At 43.2% G+C, this 26,171-nt stretch overlaps 1 protein-coding gene across 1 annotated transcript; it reads right to left on the bottom strand.

Annotated features, from left to right (window-relative positions):
* Positions 1-1,344: 1,344 nt before the first annotated feature.
* LOC110586157 (CXADR like membrane protein) lies at positions 1,345-25,651 on the bottom strand. The gene is made up of 7 exons (XM_044919344.1): positions 25,648-25,651; positions 23,635-23,792; positions 8,193-8,394; positions 7,327-7,494; positions 6,731-6,853; positions 5,800-5,941; positions 1,345-4,549 (listed from the first exon to the last, which is right to left on the bottom strand). The coding sequence occupies exons 1-7, from the start codon at positions 25,649-25,651 to the stop codon at positions 4,285-4,287; spliced, it is 1,062 nt and encodes a 353-aa protein (XP_044775279.1). The 3' UTR covers positions 1,345-4,284.
* Positions 25,652-26,171: the final 520 nt, after the last annotated feature.

Raw genomic sequence — 26,171 nt, 5'->3', positions numbered from 1 at the left:
TCCAGACGGTGCCTCCAAAAAGGCTGTCAGAAGAGGACACTTTGTCCTTGTTAAAGCCAGTAAGGCCTAGAGACAGATTCAAACATGTGAAGGAAGAATTTTTTTGCACATTTGCCTTTGCGGGGGGGGGGGGGGGGGGGCGCAATTTTAGGCTTGAGCACGTGGAGGTATATATTTAAATTTCTCCCCATCTCCCAAGAAATTAATTTTATATGATGCTTTTACAGCGTACAAAGGGCTTTCATTTGTTATATAACGTAATCATCAAAACAGTTTTCTGAGATATATATTATACATCATGGTATTAGGAGAAAAATGAGGTTCAGAGATGTTATTTGTAGGATTTACAGCTGGCTGAGGTAGAATGGAAGCTAGCGCTTTTGATTCCAGAATCCTTGGTCTGTTTTTTTGTTACACTATGGTATAATTTCCTTTCTAGAAACACATGTAACTACACAACTCCAGAAAGAGGAAGATGTGTGCTGTGGGAGGCTCCTTTCAATTTTCTTTGGTATCTACAATCTTCCTTTTCCCACTCAACCTATCAAGTACAGTCTCTGAACTATACCCTACATTTTGCAGCTTTTAACCTCTGGACTACCTGCAACATTTTAATTATTGAAGCATTGGAAAATAAAACAAGGGCCCAGATTCAGTGGCTTGAAGTATCCCACCTAACAGCAGTGATTAAAGAAAGAGTCAATAACGTGTCTCCTGTCACTCAAAATACATTGTAGAACTTGGACTATGCTCTTATTAAATAGAATGATTCAGACTTTGTTTTTAAAGCTCAGTAAGATGAATGTCCTATCTCCACTTCTTGAAATACACAAGGTTTCAGACACATTCAGGATGGAAAATTAAAGTTTGGGGGCATAGGGACTGCAGTGAAGAAGTCTGAAGCCTAGGGTTTCTGACTGGGGGATGGGGTTCATGATGAACATATTTGAGTCCCTGTCACATACCAAGCACTGTTATAAGTGCTTTGCATGTATTATCTCATTTAATTTTGTGAAGTTTTTTTTTTTTCAGATTTATTTAAATCTCTCAGTGTTTACTTCTTTTGAGATTTGTTTGAACCCCTTAATGTATAGTTCTGTTGGCACTTCACCTTGGTATAAAATATTTGCTTCATAAGTATTTATTTTGATGAAGTCCTTAAGAGCAGGATCTCTGTCGTAACTTGGTATCTCCAGTACTACTAAGTATCTTGCTTTGTGAGAAACTAGTACTTGATATATTTGTCACTGAAATTAATAAATAATAGATCATATTCAAACTGAGTTCTTCTGTTCTTTTTTTGGCAGCAAGCTAACAATGAACAAATTTCCAGGGAAGGTTATATGACCTTTAGCTTCTACGGTATTACCTTTACTTATTTATTTTTTAATTGCTAATACAGATACATCTGTAATAAATATTTGTTTTTTGTGATCAAACACAGTCTCAATTACAAGGCAACTTAGAAGTTAAAATATAAACAGCTTAATACCAGAAATGAAGCAAAATTATGTCTTTTTGCAACAGCAATTCTGAAGTTATTTTTATACAGTGTAACAACAAGGGCATCAACTTCATTATTTTCCAAATTTAAGTTTGGTTTATATATTTTATTGAAATGGTTATTCTCCAAACATTCACATCATTCCATCAGTATCTTCTTCCCACAAACATTTCTTCCTTCTACTTTTTAGCTATCTTGCCTTTTTGTTTGTTTCATATTAAAGGATCAAATTTATTTGACTTAAAGTTAATGGAATATGGTTTGAAGCCAGTAGTGTCTCAGAACTTCATCTGAACCCAAAAACCTGACTCTAAGAGAAGTGTACTCTCATTGCTAAAACTTCACCCTTATCGCTCAGAATTTTCAATTCCTTAGAATTTCTCAGACTTTAGGTAGTTACCTGTTTTGTGAATTTTCTTGTAGATTTCCAGTGGGAATAGATACCCCAAATCTGGATATTCAACTGGTATTTTAGTCTTTTAGTAACTAACATGTTTAAATAACCTAAATCTCCACATCATGCAAAGGGGACTGATTCCTGCTTTCAAAGGCATATACAGGAAACATTAGGTTCAAAGGTGTAAATAATAAGAGCAAATTGCTTGTGATGGTAGAGCTGCAGCCTCCAGAGTGTACTTGTTTGGCTCAGGTACTCTAGGAATGGGAATTCTCAGAATTTCATAGCAGAGGTGATAGGTTACCACACTACTAAAAGAATAAAAAAGAGTATGGAAGGGGTTTCTATCTTACAATGAGGCAGTATAAGAAGCATTCCAAATATGCCAGCCTTCTTAAATTAATAGCAGACATTCTTTACATTACTTCCTCAATGTCTCTTATTTCCCAGCTTTTTATAAGAGGAAGACAAACCTCAGATTACAGTTTTCACCCAAGGATAAACCCCAATTTCTTTCTCTTTTCTTCTTCTTCTTAAAGAACCTTAGAGGGAAATGCATTTGCACTATATGAGGACTGTTTTGTGAGAATTAAATGTAGAAATGAAAAACCAGAGAAATGGGGCCAAATCCCAGATCTGCCTTTTCTCTTCAAGCATCTGATTCCCATTTTAGAAACAATGCTTTCATCTCCAGATTCAGCATGACTTTCTCTTTTAATCATAAATATTTTGCACTACCAATGGTGATCTGTTGACATTTGTCCTAAGGTCCTTGCAGGGCTATTTCAGATCTGCCATTCTTGCCATAGGATGAATTTGACTCACAGAATAGTCAACACTATTAAAAAGGCAAGTTCTTGTATTGGAGGCTGTGCTTTTCTTTTTATTTCTCACACACCTTTCTTCCATGAATCAACTCTTTGATGGTTATCCTGGTGAATCATTTCTGTTCATTGTTTCCAAGATGGTGACAGTTCGAATGTTAGCAGTCACTAATCCAGCCCTGTCCTGCCACCCATGAGTTATCCTCACCATCCCTTCCCTAAATATAATTCCCTTTCCTTCCAGACCTGGACTTCCTCAGAGGCTGGGAAATTACTGAATTTCTCTCTGTGTCAGCCTCTCAGGAGGGAATGATTATGACGTACTTGCAATGCCATTAGGAAACATTGGCAATCCCTGATCTTTTTGATAATTTAAGGCCTAGAATTATCAAAAGCCCCAGGTTCACACCTTTCTCCTAAAATGAAAGAAATGGAGGAAGCTCCAAGTTTGGTGTAAGAGTAAACTTCCTTATACCACTCCTCAATATATTAAGAGAAAATTGATCTATCTAAGCTCCCTTTCTCATTTAGTCAGTCTTGAAATTCTGATTTCATATGTTCTCAGAAGAGAATGCAATGATATGTTAGATGATCTTTTAGCATCTCTGAAAGATCTCTCTTTCTCTAAAAGACTTCTAGGAAAATTGTCAAATGACACACAGTGAATGTTTTTTTGCTCCAGATATCCAGCAGGGAAGTCCTCAGAGACGTCTGATTTGAGGGACAGTCCATAATTGTTCCAGTATATATTTCTGATATCTGTCAGTGACCCTCTGAATATCATTAAGATGGAAAGTTTTTCACAGTCCCCTGTCACACATTTTGAATTCCTTTCTTAGTTCTCTTACGGTTTGATAGAAGTGGGAGATTAGTAGTGGATAGAGGGGGAGAAACTCAAATCATTCTTCACCTCCCACTAGTTCAACTCCTTGTAAAATTAATATCCAAACCTTATGGTAAATGAAGTCAGGTCAGAAGAAATGTATTTCCTTTTTTGAAATTTCTCAGAAGCAATATGCCCAGTACATGGTGCAGCTAGGTGAAATATAAGGCTGTGGGTTCCACTTGACTCTGAATAATCACAACAATCCAGTAGGTTTGCAGAAATGCATAGAAAATTTATGAACAACATCTCATTTCTTCTTGACAACGTTGAGCCGAAGTATTGATACAAAACATCTCAGGTGAGAAGTTTTAAGTGTGTTCAGTTCCCCTTTCCCCAGCCTTTTCCACCACAGGTCCTGGTCAACAAACACACAGATTTGGACCCCCGCTTTTCCCCACTCTGGTCTCAAGGCACCATGACATGCTTTTTGGGAGATGATCAGTTTACATCCTTTTTCCTGTTTGGTGTCATATAAAGAAAGTGCTCATTTGAATCGGTTCCATGCAATGCTCACTGCTACTGAAACGGCCTGTCATCTGGTTCGAGGGGGTCGTGTGGCTGGTGACTGAGCTTCAGTGACTAGAAGAGTCCTAAGATCCTGACTCCTAGGAAAGCATGGGAGTCAAGTCCACTCTAATTCAGACGGTTCGGAAGGCTCTGCTCTGGCTGGGGATCATGCTGGGTGTGGTTCTGCTTTGGTCAGGGTAGCGTGGTGGACTTTCTTTGGTTCCGAAGCCCTCCCCTCCGGCCCCACTAGGCTGTAGGCATGGGTGGCCAGCCCTGGCTGGGGCGCCGCTTCGGTCGACAGTGTCCGCTGGCTGCGTGAGGCACTATTTGCTGTGGAGCGCGTGGAGGAAGAACCGGAGCGTGAGCTCCGTGAGCCTGAGGAGGAGGAACTGGGTTTCACGAGGCGGGCTTTGGGGGCTTCCGCATCCTCCCTGAAGAGAAAAAACAGCAAAGGTAAACTTTAATACTGACAAGACCGTGATGGCGTCCACCATGGTTGCTTCCGTCTGAGGTTTCCCAATAAATTCCTCAAGCTGTAAACTTCACATGATACCACTGGAAGGCAGCCATTTAGGGGAATGGGCGCTTCCCCAGTCCCTGAGACTTCATGGTTGGCTTAGGCAAATGGATGTTTTGTTAGCCCTGAAGTCAACTCTGTTACGCTGGGAGAGTAGGCACTCACCATTGAGATTGATTTGGGGTTTGTCTACATAAACCCTTATTTATTTGTTTGTTTATTTTTTGGTGGGCAGCAAAGCAAGGTTTATTGAGGATTGCAAAGTGATAGTACAAAGCTCCCAAGGAGGGAGGGGACCCCAGGGGGTTGCCCAATCCTTTTATTTTTTTTTAAGTAAGCGCCACACCCAGCGTGGACCCCAACGTGGGGCTTGAACTCACAATGCTGAGATCAAGAGTAACTGACTGAGCCCACCCAGGTATCCCTACGTAAACCCTTTCATGGCCCATAGGTTATACCCATTCTTGATTGTAGGCCCTTCATAAGTGCAAGTGAATCACAAGTAACCTAAAGTTGATCTTTTCATTCTCAGTTGAGGATAGATAGTTTCACAGTAAAGGCAAGATAAAACAGACCTTCTGTCCCTAGGCTGGAACTCCTTACCTAACCAGAATAATCCTTTTAACAGATTCATAGTTAAGAGGAAATGGGAGGGGCACCTGGGTGGCTCAGTCAGTTAAGCATCTGCTTCAGCTCAGGTCATGATATATTAGGGTCCTGGGATTAAGCCTCAAGTTGGGCTCCCAGCTGAGGAGTGAGTCTGCCCATCCCTCTGCCTCTGCCCCACCACTCCCCCCTCCCCCTCCCCTCCCCCCCCAGCTCCTGCTGTGTCTCTCTCCAATAAATAAAAAATCTTTAAAAAATAAAATAAGGGCGCCTGGGTGGCTCAGATGGTTAAGCGTCTGCCTTCGGCTCAGGTCATGATTCCGGGGTCCTGGGATCGAGTCCCACATCGGGCTCCCTGCTCCTTGGGAGCCTGCTTCTCCCTCTACCTCTCTCTCTCTCTCTGTCTCTCATGAATAAATAAATAAAATCTTTAAAAAAATTTAAAAAATAAAAAAATAAAATAAAATAAGAGGAAATGGGACCTTTATGTTGGCTGGTCACTATACAGTTAGCTCTGGAAAGGAAGTCTAGTAGAAAGGATTTTGAAGGGAGGTTTACCGAATTTCATTAGGTCTTTCTTCTTCCTCATATCTCTCTTTGTCTTTCCTCCGGATCAGCAGCCATACCAAGAGGAAAATCAGCAGAGCTCCAGCCACCATGCCCGTCACTGCTCCTGCAACCATGCCGATGCTTTGTACATCTATTTTCTCAGAAACAAAAGCAGAGGTAAAACCAAACATAAGCTAGGAAATACACGAACTTAAAAAAACATAAGCCCTGGGACACCTGGTTGGCTTAGTAGATGGAGCATGTGACTCATAATCTCAAGGATTCTTGATCTTGGGGTTGTGAGTTTGAGCCCCACCTTGGGAACAGCGTTTACTCAAACAAGCAAAACATAAGCCCCGGACAAGGTATTTCCAGATCTTTCTGTCTTCTTGAGTTTCCCATTTACCCTTGGTGTATGACTAACCCCTTTGATATTGAAAGGTAGCAGATCATGCCACCCCAAAATATGCCTCTTTGGCATTAGGACTATTTTAAGCTGATTTTTTTGAAGTAGGCTCCACACCCAGTGTGGGGCTTGAACTCACGACCCTGAGATCAAGAGTCTATCCTCTACTGACTAAGCCAGCCAGGTGCCCCCTTCAGCTGATCATCTCTGAGAAACAGCAGACACAGGAGAAGTTCTAAAAACAAAGTAGAAGATACCCTTTTGTAAGGGAAATTTACATTTATAAAGGAAATCTCCATTTGGTCCTCTCCTGGACAGAATAAATTTCTTTAGGAAGCTGACAAATTCACACAGGTTCCTAAACAGAGAGTGAGCTCCAAGATTGGAAGGGTCATCGCAACTGCTGAATTTATTTTAGCAACAGCCATGTCCTTCTGGAAATAAAGGTTTTTACTTTGACCTTCCTCTTGTGATTAGAAGTGTTTTACACGGAACCACAATGCAGACGCAAGAACAAGCCCCTTGGATACTTACACTGTACAGTCACTCGCACCACACAGCTCTCCTTCCCAGCCTCATTGCCCGCTGTGCATTGGTAGAGCCCAGAGGACGCCATGGTGAGATTGTGTAGCAGAACACGTCCAGGGTTATTGTAGTCTACACACAAGCAGAAGGAACGACTGTAATCCTCTTAGTGTGACAGGGTCTCTGTTTACTGTTCACCTCATTGCATCATTGACCTAAGATGCTCTAATACAGTTTGCTAAGGAAGAGATGATAGATTTTTTTGGAATGTGGAAAGAAAGGTGAACATTCTTTGAAGTTGCACATCCTCAAGGGTTACAAAAGGCTGGGAACTGTGTAAGGGATAGTCAATACGGTAATTAGGTATCATGGATCTGTGGTACATCTCTCCCTCATTTCTTTTGCTGCTTTTATGTGCCATTTGAGGAAAGAAAAGACGGATTTTTTTTTTTTTCTGTCCGGGTTGACGGATGAAAAATAGAAGCTCAAAGAAGTTCGGCAGTGTGTTCAAGGTCACATGGTGAGTTGCTGACAAAACCAGATTTAGAATTCATGGCTAGAGTACCATTCTGTTGTCTCAGCAGACTGGTGGAAAGATGACTTACCAATCCTGGACTTGGGAGGGAGATGTTCATCCTCTCCCTCCTTCTCCCGGATTCGCTGCCAGTAATACATGATGGGCTTTGTGCCAGAGGCTGACTCACACTGCAGGGTCACGTCACTTCCTTCTGTCAGCTCTCCTTCCAACTCGCATTTGGGCTTTGATGGTCTCACTGGCAAAAAGAAAAAGCTTCAAAGATCGCCAAACACCAGATTCTGTGGAAGAACTACGTCCTGTTGAGCTGTTTCTCTAGCCATCTGTTACGGTCCACTTTTGAGTGGGGATTCAGTAGCCTTTTGCTATGCAACCATGCTTTACAGCACCCCCGGAAATACACCCACCTCCATCCCCCGCACACACATACACCCAATTCCAGCTGCTTCCAGTGGTGCTGTTGTAGTTTTCAGAGGCTGCCCCAGAAACTCCCATCATTTCTCAAAGAAGACACTGTTACTTAATTGGAAGTTTTAGGAAAGCTGAGTGTGATTTTACTAATACTGAAACAGGTATAGAAGTCCATTAACTTGGAAGCAGTTAAACAGAACTTAGTAGCTTTTGCTGCCAGAAACCAGAAATGGAGTTGAATCGTATCTCAGAGATGTAAGGTAAATATAAGAATACCATTTAAACATTAGAGGATATTTAAATTTTGTAAGTGGGTTCCCATGGAAAATTGTGATTGTTCTTTCTTCTTTTATTATGTCTAAAATAGAGAACATACTTCTTCCCAGGGAACCGGACTAGGTGATCTCTGAATGTATAATACAGGGTATCAAACAAAAGGTTATGTACCACCATGGGGCATTTGGCTATTCCTCACAGAGACCTTATTAATAAGATGGAGGCGTTTACCTTGACACTCTAGCTTACCTAAGACTTTTAAGATGACATGGCTCCACACATAGCGCCCTGAATTCTTCACTTTGCAGCTGTAGCGGCCCTCATCACTGGGCTTCAGAGGCTCAATCTGCAGGGAAGCATCTCCTGCCAGGAAATTGGAAGCAAAGGCCACTCGGCCCTTCTGCTCCTCAGTCAAGTTACTGTAGACATGACGGCTGGAGTAAGTGATCACCTGTGGGACAGACCAAGCCAGAGTCAGGCAATGGGGATCTCGGCCTTCATCTTTTGCTGATGTCCGGATGAGGAAAGGGGATACTCCTAATGGAACAAAGTAGTCAAGCCCATGGCTGATTTCTAAGGGTCAAGAGACCTCTGTTCTAAATGAAGTTAAAAGTACCATATGTTTGTCTAGGCCTTGCTTCTCCTTCCCAAGATAATACCTCTTATTTGTGTAGCATTTTAATTACAAAGTAGTAACTGTTTCATTAAACGCTGAGAACCATTTCATTTCATAGGTAAGGGATTTTACATTTGAATTACATGTTCAATCAAGTTCACACAGCTAAGTCAAGGAAGGAAGGGAATGTACAATAAATGCATATAAGGGTATCAAGAGTTGGCTGTGAGGAGATTTAGTTGAAAATGATGGAGAGGAGACTTACCTTTTCCCTGCATACCCCTCCCCCTTTTTTTTTGAGAGAGAGAGAGCAAGCAGGCTCTACACCCAGCCCAGTGCAGAGCCCAACATGGGGCTCAATCCCACCACCTTGAGATCATAACCTGAGCCGAAATCAAAAGTCAGACGCTCAACAGACTGAGCCACACAGGCGCCCCTCCCCCACATACCCTTTCTGACTTTCTAATTTCCCGCCACCTGCATGTGAGGTATTCAAAATATACTACACTCCTTTTGCTCAGCACTTTTACATCTAGTTAATTTCCCACATAGTGTTTTTGCAAGTTAAGTAGTTCCTCCCCTTCTCTCTGGTTTCACTTCCCATGGTTTCAGTACCCGAGGTCCAGAAGCAGATGATCCTCCTTCTGCCATATTGTCAGAAGGCCAATTGTAGCCTAACACGTGTCACAGAGGCACTGTATCATCTCACATCATCACAAGAAGAAGGGGGGGGGGTATGGTACAGTAAGATTTTGAGAGAGGGAGAGACAACATGGTATATATAGGATGTGGCACTATTCATGGTTTCAGGCATCCAGGGGGTATTTGGGAACATATTCTGCACGGATAAGAGGGGAATCCTGTAGCCATTATCCCCATTGCAGACAAGTAGCAGAACTGGGATTTGAAAATAACCATCTAAGACCGTTTAGTTCATGATCCTGGTATACCAGTTACTTCTCTCCCACTTCCTGTGGCCATCTGCATTCATTTCACTGCTCATTAAGTGCTCTTCCAGAAAGTTTGGAAACTAAGGCAAAAAAGTGACACTATAAAATCAATCTGTTTTGTTCTTACAAAAGTTTAGAGTCCAGGCGAGGGGACTGGAGGAGTTAAAGAGAAGTCAATGCTTAAAATTCAAGTCTGATACAGAGGACTTCATTGTTTGGCTTTCCTTTTGGGGGGCTTCACTGCCGATTAGTAAGAGGAAGTCAGTTGGGAAAAAATTACATCCCTTCCTACCATAAAATACACATGAGCATCATGTCTTTGTGTCTTTGTTTTTCCAGGTAGGGACATCAAAGTTTGGATTACTCTAACAACAACAACAACACCAAAAATCCTGGGGCGCCTGGCTGGCTCAATGGGTAGAGCATGTGACTCTTGATCTTGGGGTTGTGCGTTCAAGCCCCTCGTTGGGTGTGGAGCCTACTTAAAAATCATCATCATCATCATCATCACCATCATCATCATCTCAAGTTTTAGTGAAATTTCATCTGCCTGCATCATAGCGTGAAGTTCTTGAATCCTTCCCTGGTTCTGTCTGTCCATCACCTCACTCCTGTTAGTAACAAAACCACGCTGTTCTTGTCCACCAAGACTTCAAACTATATAACTTCAGCTTTGCCCTTTCTGCCATTCAGCATATTCTTAAACTCATTTGATTTCAAATGTCAGCAAACATTTATGGGATGACTGCTTCCCATCAGGTCAGGGGGAGGCTATACAGATGAGTAAAACCCTCTTCCTGTCTTCAAGTAATTTATAATCTAATGGGATTAACAAGGAGAGAAGTATAGACATAGAAAAAGGATTAATCACGTGATGCCCTGCAATACATCAAATGCTTTCCTGAAAAGATTTGAAGCCATCCAATAAAATGTCCATCAGTTCTCTTTCCATTATATCAAAATTCTTCAGTATCATCCTTTTTGCCCTCACCACCTTTCTGAGAAATGTTTTTTCCTTTCCCTGCATGCTCTTTTTCATCAGCAAATTATTTATTGAGCTTGATGCCAGGGTACGGTGCCCGAAAACGAGCAGGAATAAGACACAGCTCCTACCCTGGGGACCTCACAGTCTTCGGTGGGGGTAGTATGGGGGAGAAGAGAGTAAGAGAAAAGTACAGGTAGATACTGTCGCTGATAATAAACTTAAGACATTTTCGGTATTCGACTTTGCCTGCTCATTTCAACCAGCCCTGCTACTGTGATAATTCTCATATCCTTATCTCTATCCTGACATAGTTTTGAGCTCTGGTTTCATATTTTCAGCTGCCCCACTGCTGTGTATTTCTGCCCTCTCCAATCCACTTTACATAACGATGTAAGTGGATGCCAAGTTAACACTAATGTAAAACTCACATCAGCTCTTTTCCAGCTTAAAACCCTTCAGTGGCTCCCTACACCTCCAAATGATGACCAGATTCAGTCTATAGTTCTCACAGTGACCTCTGCATTACCTTCCCAGTCTCATTTCCTTTTATCCACCTCCCATATCTGGGTACCATCAGATAACGTTGTCTCCCTTTCTTTAGTATCACTCATGCTTTCTTGTACTCAATGCCTCTGCCCACTGCATTTTTCCATGGAGAAACTCTCTTTTCTCCATCTCTCCACATGAAGAATTCCTATTCATTCTTTCGGGGCACCTGGGTGGCTCAGTCGGTTAAGCATCCAACTCTTTTTTTTTTTTTAAAGATTTTATTTATTTATTCATGAGAGACAGAGAGAGAGAGAGAGAGGCAGAGGGAGAAGCAGGCTCCAAGGAGCAGGGAGCCCGATGCGGGACTCGATCCCAGGACCCTGAGATCATGACCTGAGCAGAAGGCAGACGCTTAACCATCTGAGCCACCCAGGCGCCCTAAGCATCCAACTCTTGATTTCGGTTCAGGTCATGATCTCAGGGTCATGAGAGAGAACTCCACGTTGGGCTCCATGCTCATGGGGAGTCTGCTTGAGATTCTCTCCCTCTGCCCCTGTCCCCACTCATTCTTTTTCTCCCTCTCCCTCTTAAATAAATAAATCTTAAGACAAAAAGAATTCCCTTTCATTCTTTCGAACCCAAAATCAATGCTAACTTCTCATGAAACCTTCCCTTCACTCAGACTAATGGCTTTTTTTTTTTTCCTTCTCACCCACAGCATCTCTTTGCAGCATTTTTATGTGAGGAGAAATGGTGAAAGACTCGGGCTCATAGGTTGCTAGATCCCTTTCCTGTAATGCTGGGTGTTGTCCAGGAGATCCTTGGGGCATTCTGGTTTTATATATGTCTGTTGTCCTTAATTGTCTCTGGCTAGGCTATAATGCAACTCTGCAATCCTTTATTGAATACCCATTTACTGAAAACATACTCTGTGCTTAGCACTGTGCTAGAGATGATACCAATACAAAGAAAATTGTTCTATGGAAGTGTTGAGGGCCAGGACATGCCACCCCAGACTATGCCATTTTGCATGTGCATAAGAATTTCAAATGCTAAAGGCATTTGAGTTCTTGAAGTCCCTTGACCTAAAAGCAGAGCCTCCCAAAAGAATTTAAGTGTCATAAATCCCCTCCTGAGAACAACTCTAATCTCTTCTAGGAGACCAGAAATGGGCAGCACACCCAGACAAAATCACAAGCTAGCATATCTCCCATCTGTTCTTCTAAGGGCCCATTTATCTTCCTCAAAAGTCATTTGCTTTTCCCTAAGTGTCCTCCCTCATCTTCCCTTTTCCCTACTAAGTTAGGTATATAGCCCCAATTCTAGCCACCCCTTGGAGTTACTCATCTGTGGGTACTTAGTCCCACACGTTACATACATGGTACACAGAAGTTAATAAACTTTGTTTTGTTTTTCTCCTATTAACCTGTCCCTTTGTTGTACACCTGAAACTAATAAAATGTTATATGTCAAGTATATCTCAGTAAAAATTTAAAAAAAATTTTTTTAAAGAGAGAAAACAAACAAACCAACAAATATCTGTCTTTTATTGGTCTAATTTATAGTGCCCCAGCTGGAAAACCTAGGAGAAGAAAGGGGAAAAGATATTTTTCCCCCTCTCCTACAGTTTTAAAGGACAACTTAAAAAAAAAAAAAGCTAAAATTATGACTTTCATATACATAGAAAATAAGCATGTGTCAAAGATTTTATTTAAGTCATTAATAAATGATGGAATCAGAAAGATTTTGCAACAGGTTCAAATGAGAATCGGACAAAGGTTTGTAGTCTCCTTTGGACAAAATTCATTTGCATCTCTATAAACAGGAACCACCGCCATGCTATGGATATGGAAACAGGGACATCGCTATGGGCATTCCATAAGTTAATTTCTATTTCTGTGGAAATTAATATGTGAGGAAAATTAGACCATAATTCATCTGAAAATTTGGAGTCTAAGCATGAAGACGATGTTTGGGAGGGACCTCCCTATGGTATACTGTATGTGGGGGTTGGGGGCAAGTGTTCAGGCTGGGGTAGAGAGAGATCCTCTATTGGTATGATTGGCATGACAGTAAGGGGAATTAGATTCCTTGAAGGCTGCTCCCCTCTGCCCCCACTCCCCTACTGCCCCCTCCCTCAGCAGGTGGTTTCACAGTTCAACTCTCTGGGTCTCTAGATTAGAATTCCTGCAGGACTACTGAGAAGAGCATGGGGGAGTGTTTCCTTCTGACTGGGATGAGGGGTGCCAGGGAAATGGGAGCTGGCTTCACTGGGACAGCATCACCAGCTGCTCCTGAAGGCTAAGATGAACTCTTCAAAGACATTTTACAGCAAATTGGTAAGCATGACCAGTTAGAGAATATTTAGGAAAGAGAAGAGAGGGTAGGAAGAAGAGGAGTGATCCATCCACATCCATCCAGAGGTAGAAATGGGAGCAAAAGCCGGATTTGAATGTTAAGCTAAAGAGACCCATGAGCACAGTCATTTATTCAACAAATTTTGAGCCTCCACAATTTGCCAGCAGCATCAGTTGTAATGCTTGGGAGATATCAGTGAATAGAGCACGTGAAAATCCCAACCCTTGGGGAGCATACATTCTGGTGGCAGCAAACAGACATGGAAGAACATTGTATGGTACATTAGACAATACTATGAAAATAATAGAACAGGGAAGGGGGGGTTGTCGGCCAGGGGGACAGACTGCAATTTAAATAAGGTGGTCGAAGTAGACCTCACTGGAAGGAGACATGAGAGCATGACTTGAAGGAGACGCCGAACTAGCCTTGGGGAAAGGGAGTTCCAAGCGAAGAAAAGAGCAAAGGCAGAGACCCTAAAGTGGAAGCATGCCTTGGCATGTCTGAGGAACATCAAAGAGGCCAGGTCGCTGGAGAATAGTAAATGAGGTCAGGCAGTGGGGCCAGATACTGCAGGGCCTCTGGGCCATTGTAAAGATGATGGCTTTCACTCTGCGGGAAGTGGGGGGCTATTATAGGATTTTGAGTAGAAGAGTATCATGATATAATTTGTTTTGAGAATAGGCTGTAGGAGGCCAAGAATGGAAACAGAAAAACCAGTCAAGAGTCTACTAGAGTTGGGGTGCCAGGGTGGCTCAGTTGGTTAAGCATCTGCCTTTATTTATAATTTTTTTTTAAAGATTTTTATTAATTTTTTGACAGAGAGAGACGCAGCGAGAGAGGGAACACAAGCTGGGGGAGCGGGAGAGGGAGAAGCAGGCTTCCCGCGGAGCAGGGAGCCTGATGTGGGGCTTGATCCCAGGGTCCTGGGATCCAGCCCTGGGTTGGGCTCCCTGTTCAGCGGGGAATCTGCTTTTCCCTCGCCCTCTGCACCCCCTTCCGCCCGCTTGTTCTTGTTCTCTCTCTCTCTCTCTGTCAAATAAATAATCTTTTTAAAAATGTGTATTTGTGGCATGAGGGAAAGAGAGGAGTTCAGGGCCACTCTCCGGTTTGGGCGTGAGCCTATGAAAAGAGAGAACAGCTATCAACCAAGAGAGAAGATGGAGCAGAGGAGGTTTGAAGTCAGAGTGTGCAGGGTGAGGTGGATCAGGAGCTTAGTTTTGGACTTCCTACGTTTGAGATTACCTCTTCAGACACCCAAAGGAGGCATGGGGTAAAGCAGTTGCATATAAATGCGTTGGATATTCAGGAGGGAGGCCTGGAAATACACTTTTGGGAATTCTAAGCTTGTGGATGATTATTTAAAGACACGAGACTGGATAAGATCCCTGATGGCACGAATATAGGATTAAGAAAAGGAGGGGGAAATGAGGGTCTCCAAATAGTGGATGTCTAAACACAAAGATTAGAACTCATTACAATAGCACCAACCTCAGAGTGAAATTGATGACTGTCATCTGTTTAGCTGACTATTCAAGCCCCGCCTTTGCTCACATTTCCAGCCTTACCCCTGGATGACAACTCGTCTTCCTCCTACCCTCTCTTTCATAAAGACTCAGTGAGTTGTACCCTGAAACCACCCGCCTCAGGGGGAGACAGTAGGAGGGTGGGGGTAGGGGGAGCAGTCTTGAAGAGGTCTGATTACTCATTATCCTACCAATTGAGGATCTCTTCCTACCCCAACCTGAACACTTGCCCCTCACCCCCAAGACACGAAGGGAGGTCCCTCAGAACATCATCTTCATGCAGAGGAATATTCTGGAAAGTACAGGAAATGCACGATTTCAGTCAAAGGTCCAGTGTTTACTCCCAGACAAAAGTTCTGTCTTGAATGTCTGCATTCTTTTCAATAGAAGCTGTAAATTATAGGGGAAGAGACAAAGGGAAAGCAAGGGATTTAGCTTTAGGAATTTGGGGTTTAGATCCTAGCTCTGAAATCCGTCTTGGGCAAGGGCCTTCAAAGTCTAAAAGGTTCTCTGGAGCCAAGTTTAAGGTCTAATTTTCCTCATGTATTAAAAGAAAATTAGGGGGCGCCTGAGTGGCTCACTCGGTTAAGCGTCTGCCTTCGGCTCAGGTCATGATCCCAGAATCCTGGGATCGAGCCCGGCATCGGGCTCCCTGCTCAGCGGGGAGTCTGCTTCTCCCTCTCCCTCTCCCTGCCACTCTGCCTACTTCTGCTCTCTCTCTGTCAAATAAATAAAATCTTTTAAAAAAGAAAAAAAGAAAATTAGGACAATTCTTAGCTACCGACCTCACAGGCTTATAGTAAGAATTTTAAGAGCAGAAATCTGTGAAAGGACATCATTCCTTTGCTCACTGACCATTTCGTGACTACTCTGGGCGAAGCACAGCCCTTGGCTCTGGCCTTAGGAAAATATGCTTTAGGCCTAGAAAGGAAAATCCATCAACACAATGCAACACTTTCGGCCGGGGAGTTTTGTTTTTATTTAACAAACACATACATGGTATTTATTTTGTTCGAGGCACTGTTCTAAATGCTTTACAAGTATTAACCCCTTGCATTAAAGAGAAAAAAAAAAACACGGCAGTGAAAAGTTCACGGAAAGATTAAGGAGATTAAGGAAGTGAGTCTCCCCAACAAACTGCTTAGACTTAGACATAAGGGCATTCTCTCGTTTAATACATTCTTTAGAGAGGGCCTTCGATGAGGTGGGAACATAGATCCTAATCTGAAACTGGGGCAGCTGCAGTTTATCCTGCTCCAGTGGGGTCATTCTTTTGGACCCTCCTGTGTTCACTGATTCATAACTACATTTCCCATAGAGCCTGGGCATCCCGGAAAGCAGTTCCTAGTTCCCGGGAGAGGTTTCTTGCCTATTCTTATCCCTTAAAATGCAAACAACCTCCTGTTTCCAGGGTGCGGCCAGGGGTCAGGAGAACAAAGGCAAAAGAAATGTAGATAAAATTAAATCTCCTTACAACTTGCAGCCCATTGACAAATACTTGAGGCATGCAGAGTATGACCTTCCTCCAGGACTCCCAAGGGTCTTAATGGTAATGCCTTGGCAAAAGGCAACCTTAGCTTGACAACAGCCAGACCTCCAGGACCTGTCTTTTTTAACATATGAAAATCCTTTTGGAAACTTCCTTCATTTCTGCCCCCTCCCAATGTAAAAGTATAGTCAATTGCTCCTCAAAATCTAGAATTTTTTTTTTAAAGAATTTATTTATTAATTTGAGAGAGAGAGGGAGGGAGGGAGGGAGAGAGAGCACAAGCAGGGGAAGCAGCAGGCAGAGGGAGAAGGAGAAGCAGGTTTCCCACAGAGCAGGGAGTTGGATGCGGGGCTCGATTCCAGGACCCTGAGATCACAACCCAAGCCGAAGGCAGTCGCCTTAGTCGACTGAGCCACCCAGGCGCCCCAAGGCAGCTCTTTCTGCCCCTGGGTCCAGTCCCCGTGCTTTAATAAAAACCTTTTTGCACCGAAAACATCGCAAGAATTCTCTCTTTTTTTAAGTAGGCTCCAAGCCCAGCATGGAGCCCCAAGAATTCTTTCTTGACCGCTTGCTCCCGGACCCCACATCACATCACATTAGCCAGCACCATGTTTGAGGAATTTCTTTGTCCTACCTCACTGCTTTTTGTTTTTCTCCCAATCAGATAAAACCTATGAACTCTGACCCAGGAAAAAAAAAGTACATATTATTTTGCAAATAATTTGATAGGGTTCCTAGCATCCAATGAAAACTCTGTGCTTTAGGAGACTCAGACCTGGAAGAGCCAGGTCACAGGCCTTCTGATACGGTACTTGTCTGTTTTAAATGTTTGCAGGGTGTTCTTGGCCCCACATCCTGTTGCGTTGCATAGAGAGGATAAGTTTCTTGGGGTGGTGGAAGGCCATAGAAATGGCAACTCAGTGGGACAATATGGGACAATAGGGAGAGGAGGAAATATATTAGCAACAGGAAAAAAAACTGGAAGCTTTAGAGCTTACCTCCTCTTAAGACGGAGAGCGGGCTGATGTTTGGAGGTAGGACAAGTGAGGTGGGGAAGCCTCACAGGTACTCAATTCATGTGACTTTCTTTCTGACTTTTTCATATTACCTGGTAGGTGCATAATCACCACAAGCAAGTGAGTCTGTGCTTCCTAGGAAGAATGAAGAGATTCTAAACCTAGAAATCCATTAAGAGCTGGGTATTTGTTTTTAAATGTCTTAAATTTTTATCTCAAGTAAACTCTATGCCACACATGGGGCTCGAACTCATGACCCCAGAGATCAAGAGTCACATGCTCTACTGACTGAACCAGCCGGGCACCCCAAGAGCTGGGTAATTTTTAGGAATTTGGGGGTTTTGTGGGATTTGGGAAGTTCGTGAACCTTTCAGGTGTAGGGGATTTCTTTCTTGTTCATGTTAATATTTGGACTAACATCAGGAAATACTTTTGCAAGTCACATTTGACTTTGGAGAGACTTAGTAGGTGTGGTCCACAGTAGACTCTGGCTGATTTAAGTGTAGGAGCTTTCAAACTTTGAACAGACTTACATCAAGAAATACATTTTCCTCTGTGACCCAGCACGCACGTAGAGTGCACATAGACAACTGAAGCGTAAGTTTCATGAAATAGTATATGTGCAATACACTGATATTTTCCAGACTGTGTTTAAAAAAAAAAAAACAAAACAGTCTGCTCGCTTAGAATCCACTACTGGGTCCTGATTTTGAAAAAACACTGCACCAGGGCACAGTGATTGAGAGTGAGCCAGCAGGGAGGTCAACTGGTTTACATTCAAACGGGAGCCCCTCCACTTACAGCTCTGCACCTACGGTTGGTTAATTTACCTTTCTAAACCTTAAGTTCCTCAACTGTAAAATGGGAGTAAGCTACTTCATCGGGTTTTTGCGGGAATGAGATAGTAAGCACTCACGATCACTTTTATTAGGCTGGTTCTGGGTTCATGAAAGCCCCTAAGGTTTCCAAGCTTGTCCAGCCCAGTACCCAGAGAACATTAGTCATTCCATTCATTTGTATAGTAAAGCCCCCCTAGCTGAAAGCCTCCATCTGTTTTCCTTCTCTTGTGCACACTGTGGACTAAAGTTCAGCTCTCTGAAGGTGGCGCCTAAGGCCAGTGCAGCCTGGACTATGCCTCATCTTTGGTCCCTGTCCTCGCATCTCTGAATAGCCATGTCCCCAAGCTCGATGTCCCTTGATTCAGAACAACACCCTCTGATGTGTCTTTGTCTTGGATCATGTGGTCTTCTCTCCTTTTGAAATGCCTCTCTTACTTTGGCTTAAACAACACCTACACAGACCTCAAGATCAAGCTCAAGGCCTACCTTCTGTGCATTAGAGCCTTTCCTGGATAGAATCATTGACTTCCTCCTGCAAGCCTCAGCCCTTTGGACATATCCCCACCACAGCACTTAGTACATACAGGTAGGGCTGACTCCCGAGTGCTTTTCTCCCCTTTCCCCCAAATCTTGTCCCATTATTTAATGGGAAAAAAAAGGGGGTTGGGGGGACAACTAAGGTAAGTATTTAACATCTTTGGAAAACAGACATTGTACAACCCCAAAATAATCTTACTGTAATTAAATAACCATTGCCTAATATGAGCATTTCACACCCATTTAGGACACAGGTTGGGCTCAGTTCCAGCCTTGCGATTTGGCTCAGTTTTTTTCAGAGGCACATTGAATATCAGGTACGTGTGTGTCTCTTTGTCTTAGTTGTGGTTTTAATTCTAGGAAATGTAGAGCTGAGACTAAGCCCTTGCTCAGCGGGGTGGGGGCGGTGATGGGAGAACAGTGAACATAAATGTAATCCTTTTGCAAACAAACAAAAAATGAAGCACATGAACTGCAGCTGTTGTGGGGCCATGTGTCTCGTGATGTTCCTGGTGGACCTGTGAACAACGCAGTTTTAAAGAGAAAAGAGAGGAGGAGGCGGGACAATTTGTTAAGACTTTATGGGGCAGATGGAGCAGCTCAGCTTTCTGGCAGGTGCTCTGCTGTGTCAGGCCCTGCCTAGCAATCATGCACCTGCCTCGAACAGAAATAGATGTAGGCTTCGCTGTTTCTGATCCAAGATTTTTCTTTTCTTTCTTTTTCTTTCCTTCTTTCTTTCTTTTTTAAGATTTTATTTATTTATTCATTCATTCATTCATTCATTCATTCAGAATGTGAGCAGGGGGAAGGGCAGAGGGAGAGGGAGACAGAGCCTCTCCAGCAGACTCTCAGCATGAGCCTGATGCGAGGCTCAATCCCAGGAACCCTGAGATCACGACCTGAGCCAAAATCAAGAGTTGGAAGCTCAACCCCTTGATCAGGAGTTTTCTTCCTCAATATCAAAGGGGGAAAGGGAGAAAGGAGGTGGCCAGAGGGGTTTGACATGGGAATGAGAACATCTCTGCCCTAACTTCTCCATCCAAAAAATAGAGGGGAAAGTCTCAGTTGTGTGTTTGTGACTGACCCTGGAGGAGATGTTCACTCAGACTTTGGAAATTAACTATGTTTCCATCCCTAGAACCTGGAGGAAAGCTCCAGAGTTCTAGAGGACATGTTATCTACCTAGGCTGAGATTCAAATATTCCCCAAACTGCCTACCTGCCCAAAAATGTTCCCGCATATTTGAGCCTCCTAGACAAAAGTGAGGGAGCCAATTCCGCTCGGATTGAAATGCAAGGCTAACCTTGGTGTCCAGGTCATTGGCTAGCCTATCTTAGGCACCACATCCAGTCCAGCCCCTCCTGTATTTTCTTTTTCTTTCTTTCTTTTTTTTTTTTTAAGATTTATTTATTTATTTGACAGAGAGACAGAGAACACAAGCAGGGGGAGCAGGAGAGGGAGAAGCAGGCTCCCCACTGAGCAGGGAGCACGACGTGGGGTTCTATCCCAGGACCCTGGGATCATGACCTGAGTCGAAGGCAGATGCTTAACCAACTGAGCCACCCAGGCGCCCCCCCCACCCCGCCCCATATTTTCTCTCTCACCCTCACTCATTCCCAACATGGTGGCAAATTTACCCACTAAATTTGTGTATTACGCCCATCTTGATATTCCAGCTACCCATGAATATAGTGTAAGCCCCTATTGTATAGTCTGAAATTGTTCAGCTGATCTTGCTTCTACTCAAGACTCCTTTAAATCAGTGTGCCATTGAACAGGGCTGGAGTGATCGCCTAAGATGTATCTATGTCCCTGTCACTCCTAAAATCTTTCAAGAACTCCATGACAATATAGGAAAGTATCTGAGCTCCCTAACCTGTTAAACAAGACCTTTCATGTTCTGGTCCTGCAACCTCTGTAAACTCACATTTTGTACTCCACCTATGCTCGCTGCTCATGATTTCCCAGAACTTTCCAGCCTTTGTGTCTACACTCTTGTGATTTCCTCGGGGCAATGAGGAAATTTCTATCAGCACTCAGATCAGCTGTGATTTCTTACAGGAGCTGCCCTTGACCTTTCCCCTTCTCCAACTACTTTTGGCCAATGGCGCCTCCTTTATATTCATCTAGAACACTCTGCTTATCTCCATCATGATCTCTGTCACTTAGTTCTCAAGTTGTCTCTTCACCCATTTATCTCTTCAACTACCTCCTTTGTGACTGAGTATGTGGATAGTGGGAATCCAGTAGTGACTCAATTTAACCTAAATCGATTTTTGAGGGATACCTGGGTGGTTCAGTCGGTTAAGCGTCTGCCTTCAGCTCAGGTCATGATCCCAGGGTGCTGGGATCGAGCCCCTCGTCATGCTCCCTGCTCAGCGGGGAGTCTGCTTCTCCCTCTGCCTCTGCCTGCAGCTCCCCCTGCTTGTGCTCTCTCTCTCTCTCTCTGATAAATAAATAAATAGATAATAAATTAATTAATTAATTTAAAAAATAAAAATAAATAAAATAAATTGATTTTTGATCTTTTAGAACTTGCAATAGTGCCAAGCTTTTTCCAGCATCAGGGCCTTGGCACAATTGTTTCTGTCTGGAATAATTTTCTTCCCACATTCTCCTTATTTCCTACACAACACGGATTATAATTTCAAATTATTTATGAAGGTAACATAGCTGGTAATTAACAGCCCAGGTATTGACATCACAGTGCCTCATTTCAAACAGCAAAATGGGTGACCTTAAGCCCCTTTCTCACTTTGTGTGTTGTGTCTGGGCACACGCTGTATGGAGTTCCTTATGTGAAAAATGAGACTAATAACCCTAGTTATGAGGATTAAGTTAAATGAGATATTATGTGCTAAACAGACTGGAACCTGGAACATAGCTTAATGTTTAGAGCTCTCTACTTAAAAAAAAAAAAGTTTGGTTTTGTTTTTTTTTGTTTTTTTGTTTTTTTTTTTTAAGTTACTGAATGGGTTTGCACTGTAAACTCCAGGAAGGTGAGGACTTTGATATCTTCTTCACTATTGTATCCCAGTGCCTAGCCTGGCATACAATATTTGCTAAATAAATCCATGTGCTCTGAATGACTGAATAAATTGCGATCCTTACTTTGGAGTGTTAATTAAAGACAAGTAGGGAACTGTGGCTGCTTAAAGCCATGTTAGTGGTCTGCTTTAGTCAGCAATAAACTTTGAAGCCTTATATTCACTTTGCTACATAAACAAGCAGCTCTTTTTTTTCTTTAGTTTAAATGAAAACACTTGCCTGAAAGTTAGATGAGTGCAGTCATTCTTTTTAAATTTTTGTGAGAGGAACACAGCTCTTATTTACTTTATTCAGAACAGAGAGTATCATGTCTACGACTGACTAAGAATTTGCCGGAATAAGTATGCTCAGTTTAAGGTGACCTTGCTCTACGGAGAACAGAGAGTCTCAGGATGACGAACTATGAGAACAAAATGACAAGCAGTATCAAAATGACAAAGTGATGTAGGAGCTGAAATCCAACAATGATCCTGGGTTTTACTTTAGTGAAAACTTTAGTTTCTTCCAGCACAAACCATCTTATGAAATCAGGGGTATGGACAGAGAAGAAGAAAAGACAACCTTTCACTTTTTAGTAGGGCAAGAGATAAAGTTCTGAAAAGGAAGAAAAGTCTAAAGTTAGTTTCCCTGGCTTATTTTATGTGACTTTTTAAAATCACAAAACTTTCCACCAAAAATGCTGTCTTCTTTTGTTTTTAGATATTTTATTTTTTAAGCAATCTCTACACCCAACATGGGGCTCGAACTCACAACCCCGAGATCAAGAGTTGCATGCTCCACCAGCTAAGCCGGCCAGGCGCCCCTCAACCAAAAGCTTTTTAAAAATAAGTCAGTGGGGGGCGCCTGGGTGGCTCAGTTGGTTAAGCGACTGCCTTCGGCTCAGGTCATGATCCTGGAGTCCCGGGATCGAGTCCCGCATCGGGCTCCCTGCTCGGCAGGGAGTCTGCTTCTCCCTCTGACCCTCCTCCCTCTCATGCTCTCTGTCTCTCATTCTCTCTGTCTCAAATAAATAAATAAAATCTTTAAAAATAAAATTAAATTAAATTAAAAAATTAAAAAAAAAAAAGTCAGTGGGTAAATGGAATGAGAAGAATTATGCTAGAAAACCCAGCTTGAGGAAAGCTGAATGCAGCCAAGGCAGACAGGAGAATGTGGTAGCTACTTACTTCTCACTCTCAACAGAGACCAGCCCTGTGGATCATCGGGAGCAAAGCGCTACGAGTTCTGCCCAAAAGCCCATAAGCACCAATGGACCTCAGCATCCTGAGCACAGAAGACCCAGGGCCAGCTCCTTCATTTTCCAACCCCAGAACCAGTACCAATTCTTTTGCTGGCCAATTATATATGTGATAAACATTTTCAGTCATGTCCTGCATCATATGTCGTTTGTCATATTACATGATCTCAGAGCTTGAATGTCATGATTTTGTGCAAAGCTTAAACATGGGCAGGTGGTAATGGTCTCAGAGGAGGAAGAGGAACAGGCTTCCGAGTATAGATCTGCGGTTCTGGCCACTAGGCTTGGGAATCAAGCTACTGCATCTTAGCTCCCTTCTTGGGAAAGACACTAACAGCACAGATTCCCTCCTTGGGCAAATGATAGGTGGCTTTCTTGCTTGCCCAAAGAACACAGAATCTCTTATCTTTAAGACCCAAATACCATTCCTTGTTTATAATTTTTGTCTCTAGAGTCTTTCAACTATAAGCCAGATGAAAGAGCAATTCTAACCCTTTCCGACCCTACAGAAAACTGGAGGACTGAGGAAAGACAACTGTGGGAGAATGAGGGGAAGAGCAGGGGGTGAGGCTGGGGGGAAGGCTCTGGCCAATTGTATACTTACCACTTTTTGGTTCCCTTCATTATCGGTGAGCAGCCATTCGATATCCAGGGTGTCTTTTTCTGGAAGCCCCAATTGATGGTGACAGGGTAAAGTGACCTTTTCTTCTGCCACTCTCTTGATCTCAGTGTGAGTCCCCAAGGTTCCAACATAGTAGGAAACTGGAAGAGGAGAGCCTCTAATGAGTAATGTAGAAACGCACAGCTATGTGTGGTAAGCAAATATTACAACAAATAATTACTGGGTGTTCCTGTGGGCAAGGGGCAAATCAAGGAGTTGGAAGAATCCTAGACTAGAGGTACCAGAAGTCCTGGAACCTCCCACTGGCTCCTCCTTTAACTGAATTCATCATTATCTTCTTTAGCCCCCCGAATTATACTCTTAGCATTGTCTGTCTTTCCTACCTTTTTGCGTTTTTATGGATGATGAAATTACTCAGGTCAACAATTGTGGGTTTTTTTTTTAACTTTCTCTCCTTTACCAGCACCGGCTTGCAAAAGGACAGAAACCAAAGGAAAGGCAGGGGTTGGCATCCTCCCCAGAAGAGGCTCCAGATATCACTTCACCCCTTGAGCCACCTTAGAGACAGGCTACCCCCACAGACTGACAGGTAAGTGCAGGATGCCTCAGGGAATGAGTGGGATCTTATAGGCAGTTCCTGCTTCTCTTAGGGACACTCATCCTCTGTTCCCCCAACTTCTGTCTTCCAGTCTCTATAGTCTCATCCCATGTGGCTTCAAAATATGAAGCAACCCTTCCTATCCAAAGTGAAATTCCAAGTTACTACTTTCGGATCCCATCCCTCCACCCATCCAGTATCCCTTTGGCCAACAGGATTTCAGTTCCACTTTTGTCTTTCTTTACCTCTAATTTTCATCTTGTTCCAGGAATGGTATCTTGTCAGCAACCCTAGGCTCCAGGCTCGCTCACCTTCTCTCCTTCCTATTCATTTCAGACACCGTGGACTATGAAATCCACGGTGTTAAATAACCTCACCTGGATTCTAGGTATGATATGTCTGGCATTAAGATGTGCTCTAAGATCCTCCTTTGTCTCCTTGCACATGATAAAGGAGCTCAGCATGAAAAGCCATTCACAATGTTCCAATGCTACGTTCACAAGGTAACAGAATCATACAACCTCCAAGTTGGAACAGCCCCAAGCGTCAGGGTTGCTGGTGAAGTCCTCTCTCCTGAGGAGCACTCACTCTGCCACTTCAGAGGGTTTTAAGCACTAAAGATCAAGGATCATGGCTCACAGAAGCATATAAGCTACCTTTCTTATTCCTTGTTCATTTCCCAAGATAGATTAGCAGTAAATCTGTAGAAAGGAAAAGGGCCTGAAAGGAGGAAGAAGGGAGCAGGGAAGACTGTAGTTCCCTCTAAACAGGGGGGCAGATTGGGTTGACACTGCAGGGTTGGACCCTCAGAGGCATCCACCCTAAGAGAAGCAGCAGGTGGATTCCCAAGCTCCATGGCAAACAAAGGAGACCACAGAGATCTGTGGGGCATAAGAAAGGGCCTTCAGAACCAACAGGATAAGCCCCTCATAGGGTCTTACTGACATTCCCAATAAGGTTTCTGTTATTTCTGTTGGAAACTTGAAACTCAATGAGAGTGGCCACCATTTAGGGAGTATGTCATACGGTTTGGCTGTATACTGATTACTCAACCCTATGAAGAAACGGTGATTATCCAAATCTATGGATGAAACCGAAAGAGGAGCTTAGCAATTTGCTCAAGATCACACAGGTAGGAAAGGACAGATCAGGGGCTCAACCCCAGATCTGTCTCACTGCAAAGCTCATACTCCAGCAGCCATGCTATGCTGCTTCTGCACTATGTCTTATGTGGCTTCCTGGACATGTGATTCTCCCATTAGCCTATAAGCTCCTTGAGATTAGGTACCAATTCACCACTACGTTCCCAAAGCTCTCAACCCAGGGCCCCTCACACTGCAGGTGCTCAAAAAACAGTTGTTGGATGGACTTAAATTTAACCCATGTACTCGTTTCACCCATGAGCAAACTGAGGCTCAGGGATAAAGGAGTTGCCCTGAGGTCCTACAACTCCTTTAAGGCATAACCCATATAAAACCCATCCTCCCTCAGTCCCCATAAAGCAGCGATAGGACAGCAGGGAGATTAGCCAGTTTGCATTGCACTAAGCTAAGCTTCGAAGAAAGAGCTATGGTTTCTACCCCTGCTCACTTTCCACTGGATACAATGATCAAATGAAACCAGCATCCCATGCCCCTGGCGAAGCTAGAGAACCCAGCACCAATTTGGTGCATACAGTAGGCGCTATACATTAAATAAATAAATGCAAAGACGCAGCTATGAAAGTTGCCGATTTGAGCCACTAGAGGGAATCAAAGGCTCAGATTTAGTTGATGTCCCAAAAGGGAAGGAACACAGTGGTGGGTGGTGTGCTTTGCCAGAGTGCCAAGTTCTATTTATACTGTAGCCAGAATTAAATACGGCAGTGCGGGGAGGGGGCCGCCCAGTGAATACAAATGACTTTACCAAGGCAGGGAAACTC

Source organism: Neomonachus schauinslandi, chromosome 11 (genome assembly GCF_002201575.2).
Source record: "Neomonachus schauinslandi chromosome 11, ASM220157v2, whole genome shotgun sequence".
Lineage (NCBI taxonomy): Eukaryota > Metazoa > Chordata > Mammalia > Carnivora > Phocidae > Neomonachus > Neomonachus schauinslandi.
This window is presented reverse-complemented; position numbering and strand designations above follow the sequence as displayed.